At 47.6% G+C, this 12316-nt stretch overlaps 1 protein-coding gene across 4 annotated transcripts in view; it reads left to right on the top strand.

Moving 5' to 3' along the window:
- CHD2 (chromodomain helicase DNA binding protein 2) overlaps nt 1-12316 on the top strand; it is a 65289-nt gene that overhangs the window by 22265 nt on the left and 30708 nt on the right. For 3 of the 4 annotated variants that reach the window (XM_053365713.1, XM_053365710.1, XM_053365714.1), the window contains 9 exons: nt 3020-3081; nt 5420-5545; nt 6170-6319; nt 8014-8147; nt 8855-9080; nt 10553-10653; nt 10918-10962; nt 11101-11276; nt 11931-12055. In XM_053365713.1, the coding sequence (XP_053221688.1) occupies nt 3020-3081; nt 5420-5545; nt 6170-6319; nt 8014-8147; nt 8855-9080; nt 10553-10653; nt 10918-10962; nt 11101-11276; nt 11931-12055 (1145 nt within the window). The remainder of the gene's footprint in view (nt 1-3019; nt 3082-5419; nt 5546-6169; nt 6320-8013; nt 8148-8854; nt 9081-10552; nt 10654-10917; nt 10963-11100; nt 11277-11930; nt 12056-12316) is intronic. The other variant, XM_053365711.1, reaches the window with a different exon arrangement.

The following is a 12316-nucleotide window of genomic DNA, read 5'->3' as shown; positions in this document are numbered from 1 at the left end:
ATCGCAAGCAGTAAGCCGAGAACAAATCTCGGTTGCAGCTTGTGGTTTGTTTGGAGCGACACAAAGCCCAGCGCCGGGTTGGGACATAGTGCTAAGCCCAACCTGTGCAAGTAGCGAAGCGGCTGCAGTTTTGTCACTGTGCGCCAGCATGCTTGCTCGCTTGCCTTAAGCCATAGTTTGCCCCAGCACTTTGTGGGAACCAGGCCAGTATGTTAACACCAGCCTCCTTCAGCCATGGATGGAGTTCAAATCAGTTAAACCGAGCTGATGCAAAATTTCTGCATGTAGACACTGTGGTTGCTAAACAAGAGGCATTTAGGCTGTTCTGGGAATTCTGTCTCACTTTATGTTTTTTAAACCAACACCATTCAGCGAAGGAACACCTTCACCTGTGTGAATTTGCACAAAATCCCAGAAGACATGAAACATGTTTCTAACTGGAACATAGATGAGATGCTGGGAATACATATTCAGTCTTCTCTTAGCTGTCTCCCACCCCCAAGTTCGGTATCAGGATAGTCTCCTTATCTGATTGGAACAGGACAAAAAGGGGCACTTAAACTCCCCCCCCCCCCGGGCAACTTTCTAATTGAAATTGCCCCCTCCCAGTCCATTTCCCGCTGCTGTTTTGCCCATGTAATCCTAGAAGATCCCTTGCTGTCTTACCTCATTTGTCTTGCATTTAAAAAAGGTGCTCTTTTCTTCATTATAATGTACACAAAATAAAAATGAAGGAGACAACACCTACAAGCATGTGAGGAGTCGTATGGGTGGAAACGAGACCTCTTGTTTTGGCCTGAAAAAGTCTGAAATAGACACAACGGGTGTGTAGGCGAAGGTTAGGGAAGGTGGGGCAGGACCCCTCTCCAAAATAAGCCACAGAATGAAACTAAGCTCTTCCATGTCCACTAGCAGTGGTTTAATTTTGCTGGTATGTTTTGGATTAGACCTCAGGACCTCTAAGGTTTTCAGGTCCACATCGGCCACTTTCTTCTCATCTCCTCTCCTGCCCCACCCATAGTGACATGACCCTCCACTTTTGTGTGGGTGTTGGCGGTTGGGAGGATTCTGCAAGTGCCATCTTAGGACGGGCCGGGCACGAGATGCCCTACTAGGCTTCTTGCCTGTTGACAAAGCTCTGAGTTCAGCCTCTGGCCTCCAGATACTGTATTTTGGATGACAGCTCCCTGATAGGAGTGGCCTTAGACAGCCAGGACCTGAAGCAAACCTTGGCCTGAGACCGGCTTTTGTTGGCGAGGCTCTTATCTGCAGCAGTGAGTGCCAACGAAGGGTGAGACATGCCCACCAGCACAGCACAGAAGCTTTGTGGTGATCGGTAGCTGGCAGGTGGGACTGCCTCGTGTTTTGGGGCAGGGAGCATTGAAGTTGACAAGCCTGGGCCTGTATGTTGGTGCATGTTGGTGCTTGCAAAAGGGGGCTTGCTTAGGTTTGGCTGACATGTCAAGCATTAGGGGTTCTTGTTAGGTGAAGGTTGCTTAAAGTAAGCAAATGGTTCACATCACAGAGCCATAGAACTGTAAGGTTGGAAAGGACTCCAAGGGTCCAGCAGTTCAACGCCCAAATCAAGGATGTAAGTGATGGCGAATAAGCATGTTCCCTCGCCTTTGAACTCTGCAAAGCCCTTTTTCATTCTGTTTTGGGTTTTTTTGCCCCCAATGTGCCTGCCTCAAACCCCGGAGAGCTGCTGCCTACCCGTGGAGACAACACTGAGCTTTCACACCCCCTTCTCGGCCATCTCCCTATCCCCTGTCATATGACTCTTGCTTCTGCCCCTCTTCAATTCCTCCCCCCATGGTTGTTGATTGCTTTCTCAAGGATCTTGCCAGTACTGGGACAACTAGGGGTTTTTTCTTGCTAAGGCGCTGTGTGTTTGTCCATTGTTGAGAAGCTACTTCTCTTTGCCTTTTAATTGCAAATTGCACTTGTATGTAACACATGCCTCCTTCTTTGGGGTCCTGCAGAACAACGGTTTGAACTTTCTGGAGAGGGGTGGCTGACCCTCTTCTTCCCAAGGGACAAAATTCAGCCTTGGAAAAGCCTTTGGGGGCTACATGCTAGTGATGGATGTGTCCTCACACACAAGAAACCCAGCTGCCCTCCTCATCTTTGTGGATCAGCTGAGGAGGGTTTTTCCTTTTCGCTCTTGCTCATCAAATGATTCATCTCATGAAGGGGGAGGGGGCATAATCAGGGTGCTCCACTGGGTGGAGATATTTCTGCCTACCCTAGTACTCTTTATGCATTTATTTTTATTTTTGCTGCCACTGACAAACTGGAGAAGTGAGGAGAGGCAATGGAAACAAATTGTTTGGGAGGCTGAATTGGGCCAGCTCTGATCTAGAGCCTAGCCCGTCACAAACTTCTTTAGACATGGAAGCCCATGCCCCTTAGAGAGGTTGTCAGAGTCACGTGGGGAAAGGCCGTAGCTCAGTGGTAGATCATTTGCTTGGTATGCAGAAGGTCCAAGGTTCAATCCCCAGTATCTCCAGATAGGGCTGGAAATGCTTCCTGCCTCAAACCATGGAGAGCTGCTGCCAGTCAGTGCAGACAATACTGAATGAGATGGACCAAGGGTCTGACTCTGTACAAGACAGCGTAAAGGTTATTGATAGATTGCCTTGTGCACTTGGTTCTGTTCTGTTACTCATTTTAGTCTCCTTATCTTTTGTGGGTTTTATTCCTTGCTGTGTACCTCCTTCTTCACCCATTTGTGCACCTGTAGCAGAATAGACCTTCTTTTTGGGTCAGGGCTGCAGGCGTTCAGGTGCTTGCCCAAATGGCAGCTTTTTTATTTTTTTGCTTAGGCAAGGAGAGCCATCTTACTATTGTTTTGTCCCGAGTAGTTTGGTGTTGCTGCTTTTGCAGTTTGGGTGTGAACGACTTCCATGTCTGACCACCGTAAGCTGACGGTGAGCATTCAGCTGCTGCAGCAGCAAGGTTGGCCTCCTGCGACCAGCCTCGTTCATGGTTCCCCTTCCTCTCTCCTTTTTCGTTTAAGGGAAATAGCGAGTCTGAGAGCGAAAGCCCCAAAAGAAGAGGCCAAAAGCAAATGAAGAGAACGTAAGTTTTGAGGGCCCTGTAAAACTCTGCATCCTTATTACTATGATTGATTGATTGATTAATCACATTCTAAACCACCACCTCAAGGCAACTTACACATAAGAATATTAAAAACAGCTAAGAACACAAAAAACAACAAATGCATTTATAACAAGACTAAAACCCTAACAAATTGATCCTCATTGCAAAGGCCCATTTGTCCAGCTGAGAAAACCTGTTGGAACAAAAATGTCATCCATTGATTCCAGAAAGTACAGCTAGGCGGAGAGTGGGCTGTCATAATCTCAACAGGAATGCTGTTCCAAAAAACATGGGCAGTCACACTAAACACCGTGCTCGCTGAGTTCCTTTTTCAGGAGGGTTCTTACCAACCTTTTATGCTTGAAATGTTAATCCCTCTTGAACATAGTAGAATCATAGAATTGTAGAGTTGGGAGGGACCACAAGCGTCATCTAGTCCAACCCCTTGCAATGCAGGAATCTTTTGCCCAACATGGGGCTCGAACCCACAACCGTGAGATTAATACAGCCACCCTCAAACTGGTACTCACCAGATATTGCTGGACTCCAACTCCCATGAGCCCCAACCAACATGGCCAGTGGTCAGGGATGATGGACATTGTAGTCCAGCAACATCCAGAGGGCACTGGGTTGGGGGAATGTTGATGCAGTGCCATGGCCGTATTCTTTATGTCCTCTGTGCAGCCCACATATGAATTGTGTGTCTACTCAGAGCACCATTTGGGACATTCTAGAGCAGAGGTAGCCAATGCCAGGTCCTTCAGATGTTGCAGACTACAGCTACCATCATCCCTGACTAATGGCAATGCAGGCTGAGGCTGGCAGGAGTTGTACCCCATCAACAACGGGGGGGCACCACTTTGGCTATGCCTGCTCTAGAGCACAGGTGGCTAGCCTATGATCTTCCAGATCAGGGTTTCCCAAACTTAGGTCTCCTCTCCAGCTGTTGTGGGACTACAACTCCCATCATCCCAAGCTAGCAGGACCAGTGGTCAGGGATGATGGGAATCATAGTCCAAAAACAGCTGGAAACCCCAGTTTGGAAACCCTGTTCCAGATGTTAGACTCCAGCTCCTATCATCCCTGGCCATTGAATGTGCTGACTGTGGCTGATGTGAATTAGGGTTCAGAAATATCTGAAAAACCACAGGTTAGTCACCCCTGTTCTGCAGGGAAGCCAGTCAAGCATTTTTAGGTGTGATAGCCTATAACATGGGCTATATTGTTTTTAATGTTTCGACCTCATATGCCTTTCTCTCCTTCTCTAGGGCAGGGGGATCATATAGCCCTCCAGATGTTTTCAAGCTACAGCTCCCACTATCCTTTGATCCATTGGCCATGCTAAAGTCTAACAATATCTGGAAGGCTACAGGTCTCCATTCATGCTCTAGATGCAAAAGGGGACATCTTCTGTGTAACAGTTGCACAGAAGAGAGAATTTTGGATGATGCAACTTTTTCCTCACTCTAAAAGCCAAGAGCCCTCCTTCTTGTTGTTGTTTTGTTTTTAAAAAGGAAAAAAGGCAGGGGGAAAGTTCTAGCCAAAGGAGTGGTGGTAATGTTTTTCAGTGCAGTCTTCCACCCAGGCCAAGCTGTGACCCGCTTTGGAGTGCTGAGCCCCTGGCTGAAGACCAGGAACTCTATATCAGTGGTATTTCTTAGTGTAATGGTCAAGAGGCACATAGAGCACATTATCCTAATGTGTATAATAGAGTAAAAAGAGAAAAATCAAGTACAGTCGTACCTCCGGTTATGTATCCTTCCGGTTATGTAAACTTCAGGATATGTAAGCAGCAAACCGGATGTATATTTCTGGGTTTTTGCCGTGCACATGCAGAAGCGGTCCCTCCGGTTGCAAAAACCTGGAGCTCTGGAATGGATCCCTTCCGCAACTGGAGATACCACTGTACATAAAAACGCCATAGAATGAAATAAAATGAGTGTCAACATTTTGCTGTGTTCACATCACAAACTCCAAAGAGGAAAAGTGGCAAAATGTCTGGGGTCAGTTCCTGGTGGGTTTTCCCTTGCTTGCAGCTTAGTACTTGGCCACACCGAGCATGATAGATGCCTTTTGATCTGAGAGGAGCGAAAGGACATAAAACGCATCCGATCATCCTGGCAGATTTGACAAGAGGGGCTCTGCAAATGTTTTGTTCCACATCTCAGTAAAAAGGAGAAAACAAGGAGGACCTTGGGTCACCAACTCAACTTCTCTAGAGCTGCAGGGGTGCTTGTGCTCCTGGCATGTTGTGTGTTCCCTCCAGAACCGGACATTATAATGATAACCCTTGTTGGCGTTTTGCTTATAAATCTAGGGAACGATGGAAGAGGGAGGGCTCTGAGGACGATGGTGAGGAGGAAGACGGACAGGAACAAGGCACCAGCGCAGAAAGCGAACCAGAGCAGAAGAAAATAAAAGCTCGGAGACCTGTCCTGAGGAGGTAAGAAGGGGTTGGGGGGGGTGCTGCCTTCCTTGGGTTTTCCATGCTTCCCTCACCCACCCATAGACTCTGCTTCTGGGCTCTTTTAACAAGCAGCCTGACCTACATATATGTTCAGGAAATGAAAATTTTCCTGCCCTTCCCTGGCTGGGCTTGAGGCTCCCAGAGGAGACTGGGCTTACCTCCCCCTATCCTCAACTGCTGCAGTTGGGTCCCCTTGCTCTCCCCAGCTCCTCTCCTCCCTGACACACCTCCCCTCAATAGAAACCACCACCGACAACAACAACAACCCCACACAAATATAAAATGGTTGAAACAATTGTTGGACTCCCATTAGCTCCAGACAGCACAGTTAATAGCCAGGGATGATGAGTGATGTAGTCCCAACAACATCTAGAGTAAACATTGGCAAACTCTGGTCCTCCATATATTTGGGACTACAATTCCCATCATCCCTGACCACTGGTCCTGTTAGCTAGGGATGATGGGAGTTGTAGTCCCAAACATCTGGAGGGCCGGAGTTTGCCTGTGCCTTATCTAGAGGGCACCAAGGATGGGAATGGCTGTCCTTGCTCAGCTTCTGTATAATACACACCGTGGTCTGTTTTCATGCTCATTTTTTAGAGCAGCTAGCAAAGCCATTGCGAAAAAGGTCCACAAGCCCCAGCGTGGGAAGAGGCGGAGGAAAACAGAGTCGTCTGAGGACGAAGATGATGATGAAGATGATGAGGCACCCAAAAGGCAGACGCGGCGAAGAGCAGCCAAAAACGTCAGGTAATGGCGGGCAGGAGCCCTGGTGCACGGAGAGCGACCATTTCTAGCTTTGTATATGGGCAGAAGCAGACCAGTGTCTGCATGTGAACCCCTGTGTTGTCTTCAGTCCTCTACTAAGAGTGTCCTCTTGAGAAAATTCCCAAAAAAATGTTATATTGATGGTATTTGATGCCTTGGAAAGTATTAAAAAATGTACAAAAATGTCCCAAATAATTGTTGGAGATGTGGGGAACCAGGTATCAATATGTTCCATATGTGGTGGGTGTGTAAAAAGATTAAAATATTTTGGAGTGATACTTATTCGGAACTAAAAAAAAAAGTTAAAGGTATCCCTTCTTAAAAAACCCAGAATCGTTTCTACTCGGTATAACAGGCGTTGACATTCCTCAGAATGTAAGAAAGGTTTCCCTATATGCTACAGTAGCTGCAGGAATATTTATTGCTACACACTGGAAAAGTGATAAAGTCCCCTCCAAATCAGAGTGGCTATTGAAAGTTGTAGAATATGCTGAGCTAGATAACCTTTCTGGAAGGATCAAAGATAAGCCAAAGCAGGAGTTCATCTCAAATTGGGAAGTTCTCAAGAAATATCTTGAGAACAGCTGCTGTGACTTAAATTCTGTAATAGCCTTTGAATAACCTCTGTAAATAATTTGTACAAAAAGAGAACGATACAATTATTTGTACTTTATTACTAAACAAATGGACAAATCTATTCAATAGGTTTCAAGAGAACAAAATATGGAAAAGACGGGAAGTCTGATGCTTTGGAAGAAAATTTATTGTTAAAATGTTAGTTTCCCCCCCTTTTTGTATCAGTTTATTGGTAACAATGAACTCAAGTTTATGTTGTACAGTTGTAAATAACTATAATAAAGCATAATGAATTTTTTTAAAAAGAAAAAAAAAGTGGCCTCTTGAGGGAATGTTTTGTGTATCAAGTCGGAAGGTACTTTACACTGAGTCAGATCACTGGTCCATGTAGCTCAGTACTGTCTACATCAGTAGTTCCCAGTTAGCTAAGTACTGCAGACCCCTGTTTTTCAAAAGCCAAGCCATGGCCCCCCTGCTTTTGAAGATGTTTATACAGTGGTACCTCTGGATGCGAACGGGATCTATTCCGGAGCCCCGTTCGCATCCTGAGTAGAACGTAACACACGACGGCATGGGTTGTGTTTTGCCACTTCCGCGCATGCACGTGATGTCATTTTGAGCATCTGCGCATGTGCGAGCGGTGAAACCTGGAAGTAACGCGGCCCATTACTTCCGGGTCGCCGCGGTGTGCAACCCGAAAATGCTTAAACTGAAGCTACTTCAACCCGAGGTATGACTGTACTTCTTTGGCAGTTTTTGTTATGTGAATGGTGCCACCATAACCTCCAACACATCTCAGCACAAACCTGGGGCGGACTCCCATGCAAGAGCGTGACACCCCAAAAATGAGTGTTTTTGGGTGCCGCAGTCTCATGTGAGTCGTGCGTCTTGCACGTTTTGGGGTGCCGTGCTCTCATGCTAAGTGGGACAGGGGACCCAACATGTCAGCAGCCATGGGGGTTGAACCCAGCACTGCCTTGTGACCTCGCCACTCCAAGAGGGATTGGAGCCCCACAGCACAGCAGAATATAAGCACATTTGTTTATATATATATATAAAGAAAGAGACTTATGCTGTTGCCTTTTTGGTCCTGCCCGAAGTTACAAGGAAGACGATGACTTTGAGACGGACTCGGACGACCTGATTGAAATGACAGGAGAAGGGACTGAGGAACAGCAGGATAACAGCGAGACCATCGAGAAAGTGATAGACAGCAGGGTGGGCAAGAAAGGAGGTGAGTGTCTTTAAGCAGGGGGCACCTGCCTTGTGCCAGTGGTCTCACTTGGTATTTTTAGCTAAGCTTGGTCAACTCCCGACAGGGTGATGCACAGGTACAGATAGAAAAAAAAGCCCCCCATGCAATAGCGTTCAGCAATAAAACAACATAAACACAAAAAACAGCAGTGCCATGTAACCAACTGAATTATAAAACAAAAAACTTAAAACCAGCTGTTCAATATGCTGGAATGTCTGGCCAAAAAAACAGAGGCTTCAGTTGGCTGCGAAAAAGGCAGATACCAAATTGGGATGATTTTAGAAGGGGCCAAACAGACAACAGAGAAGGCGCCCATCTGGTATTTAATGGGAGGGAGTTCCCAAGCATTTTTGCAGGTTTGAAGTTTTCTCACTGCAAAACTCGCTTCCGCAGGAGGCTGTGATGGCCACCAACTTGGACGGCTTTGAAAGTGGATTGGGCAAATGCACAGAGGACAAGGCTTTCTGTGGCTACTAGCCAACGGCTACGCTCTGGTTGGAGCCAGATGCTGCAAACCAAAGGGGTTGGTGGGGGAAGAGTGCTTTTGTGCTGCATCCTACTTGCTGGTTCCCCACAGGGATCTGAGTTGACTCCTGAGAAAACAGGATGCAGGACAAAGATGGGCCATTGCCCTGACCCGGCGGGCTCTTCCTAACGTCGATTAACTTCTGCTGTCTCTTTGACAGCCACTGGTGCTTCCACCACTGTCTACGCGACAGAAGCGAATGGGGACCCTTGTGCCGACTTTGATCCTGAGAAGGAGGAAGGGGAGCTCCAGTACCTGATTAAGTGGAAAGGCTGGTCGTACATCCACAGCACGTGGGAGAGCGAAGATTCCCTGCAGCAGCAGAAGGTCAAAGGGCTGAAGAAGCTGGAGAACTTCAAGAAGAAAGAGGATGAGATCAAGCAGTGGTACGTCTCCTCTGTATAAAGGGGTCATCTTCCCTAGGAAGGACACTTGAACGAAGCAGGATGTAGGTCTAGCTACACGGAGCTAGCTCCCACACCACTTCCAAGTTGGTGTAGTGGTTAGAATGTTTGACTAGGACCTGGGAAACCAGGGTTCAAATCCCCACTTGGCTGTGAAGCTCTCTGAGTGACCTTGGCCCAGTCACGATCCCTTAGTTTAGTTTAGCTTCACAGGGGTGTTAAAGGTAAAGTAAAGGGACCCCTGACCATTAGGTCCAGTCGTGACTGACTCTGGGGTTGCGGCGCTCATCTCGCTTTATTGGCCGAGGGAGCCGGCGTACAGCTTCCGGGTCATGTGGCCAGCATGACTAAGCCACTTCTGGCGAACCAGAGCAGCGCACGGAAACGCTGTTTACCTTCCTGCTGGAGTGGTACTTATTTATCTACTTGCACTTTGACATGCTTTCGAACTGCTAGGTTGGGAGGAGGAGGGACCGAGCAACGGGAGCTCACCCCGTTGCGGGGATTCGAGCTGCCGACCTTCTGATCGGCAAGTCCTAGGCTCTGTGGTTTAACCCACAGCTCCATCCGTGTCCCTTCTCACAGGGGTGTTACATGAGGATAAAATGGAGGGCAGGGAGCCTGCATGTCACTGTGAGCTCCCTTGGAGGAATTGTGGGATCAGCTCTCAGTGTCACGCCTGAAGTGGGTGTAATATCCCCCCCCGCTTCCAGATATGAAATTCGGGCTCTGAACGCTGCTCTTGATTGAAACCTGCTTCAGCTTTTCAAGTGGCTTTAAAATCTTCATGGAATAGTTTGGGCAGGATAGCGCTCGGATGCTCTGGCTCTCAAGGGTCGCCAACCTTTGGGGGCCAATGTCCACATTTGGAGTTTTAAGGGAGTGCCATGGGTGCCAGTCACAAGATGGCAGCCACGGGGTGTGTGGCATAACACAAAATGGCTGTCGTTGGGGGCATGGCACAATGCAAGGTGGCTTCTGTAGGGGTGTGGCATAATGCAACATGGCTCCTCTGGGGCCGTGGCATAACACAAGATGGCTGCCACATCTGAAAGAGCAGAAAAAGAGAGAAGGATACAAAATGGTGCAAGACTACCAAATCAAACACACTCATTGGTGAGGAGCAAAGGCACCTATTGTCAGCCACTGCTCTTACAGAAAGAAGCTCCTCTTCTCTGTTTAGAATAGAAGAGAGGGTGGACGTTCAGTTTTGGCACCCAGTAGAAACATGGTCACGTTTAAGAGTGTGTGTTCAATGTGAGAGAGACTTGAGCCAGTGCAAACAGGAACTGAGCAGGAAGAGCAAACAGTCTCTTTCACATTGTGGATTTTTGAGGAGTTAGGTTTGGAGACCTTTTGTGGGCACCTCAGGGCAGCACATTGGCAGCCTCCTGTTCTAGCTTTTACCTGCACTCACTCTGCAAAGGGCCTTTATCTGTCTCTTTCCTGCACAGGCTGGCAAAGGTGACTCCCGAAGATGTGGAATACTATAACTGCCAGCAAGAGCTGGCTTCCGAGTTGAACAAACAGTACCAGATAGTGGAGAGAGTGATTGGTGAGTCCAGAGCTCTGTGTTCGCCCCAAGTATGCCACTGAATGCTAGTTACCAGAGTCGCAGGTGGGGAGAGAGTGCTCTTGCACTAGAGTCCTGCTTCTGAGCATCCAGTGGATGCCTTTAGCCACTGTGAGGGCAGGGTGCTGGACCAGATGGGCCCCCTTTGGCCTCATCCATCTTCAGGGCCCTTCTTACATTCTTTTGATGGTCTTCACAGTTCTACATCGCTGTATTTATTGGTGCTGTTCTGTTCTTGATACGCAGCTGTGAAGACGAGCAAATCGGCAATCCCCGGGTCTGAATTTCCAGGTAACTTTTAACGCTTTTAATGGCTTCACTGAAACAAACGGCGTCAGTTTTTTTCAGAAGGGGCCTCGTGTAGGGTAGCACCTGTCAAAGATGACACCAGGCCTTTCCTGTTTTGTTGCTTTGTTTCAACACCTGTAGCTCACAACCGCAAATCCTCCTCCACTGATCCCGAATACCTTTGCAAGTGGATGGGGCTTTCGTACGCAGATTGCAGCTGGGAGGATGAGGCCTTGATAAGCAAAAAATTCCAGCACTGCATTGACAGCTTCAGCAGTAGGAACAACTCCAAAACGATGCCCACCCGGGATTGCAAGGTTTGTCTGCTTTTCCTTTACCTCTCTGGACTTTGTTTTGTCCACACACACACACACACACACACAATAGATTTGATTTCTCTCCAGTGGATAGTTACCAGCTGGAAAAACCATATGCTTTCCTTCGTAAATGTTGGTGAACCTTTCAACTATGTGGTGCACTCTTTGTAATAACAACAACAATAACAACAATAATATTTATTATTATTTATACCCCACCCATCTGGCTGGGTTTTTCCATCCACTCTGGGCGGCTTCCAACAAAATATTAAAATACAATAATTCATCGAATATTAAAAGCTTCCCTAAACAGGGCTGCCTTCAGATTTCTTCTAAAAGTCATATAGTTGTTAATTTCTTTGACAACTAATGGGAGGGTGTTCCACAGGGGGGCGCCACTAACAAGAAGGCCCTCTGCCTGGTTCCCTGTAGCTTCACTTCTTGCAGTGAGGGAACCGCCAGAAGGCCCTCGGTGTTGGATCTCAGTCTGGGTGGAGATGCTCCTTCAGGTATACTGGACCGAGGCCGTTTAGGGCTTTAAAGGTCAGCACCAAGCCTTGGAGAACCTGCATGGAGAACCTGATTGCCCTTTCCAACTTTCCAACCCTTCAGTTTTATTCAGTTGACCAAGAGTCGATTATCTTGCCTTCCCAGGTGCTGAAGCAGAGGCCTCGATTCGTTGCCTTGAAGAAACAGCCAGCTTACATTGGTGGTGAGAACCTGGAGCTCCGAGACTACCAGCTGGAAGGCCTCAATTGGCTGGCTCACTCGTGGTGCAAGTAGGTGAAAGGAAGTTGGCTGGAGGGATGATCGGGTTTGAACTTGAGAGCATCTCTCTGGGGGTTTCAGAACAGTGTGTGTCTTTCCCAGCCGTATCTGAAAATGGCATGGATTTAACTTGGGACCTTCTGCATGCAGAGCAAATGCTTTGTCACAGAGTTACAGCCCAAAGCCCAGATTTGGGATGTGTTCCTATCCATGCCTATGGTCCACTTAACTTCACCTTTTGTTGTGCCCCTGGCATGCGGACCTGGGAGGTT

Source organism: Podarcis raffonei, chromosome 14, assembly GCF_027172205.1.
Source record: "Podarcis raffonei isolate rPodRaf1 chromosome 14, rPodRaf1.pri, whole genome shotgun sequence".
Taxonomy (NCBI): domain Eukaryota; kingdom Metazoa; phylum Chordata; class Lepidosauria; order Squamata; family Lacertidae; genus Podarcis; species Podarcis raffonei.
The sequence above is the reverse complement of the archived record's forward strand: the minus strand, read 5'-3'. Positions and strand labels throughout refer to the sequence as shown.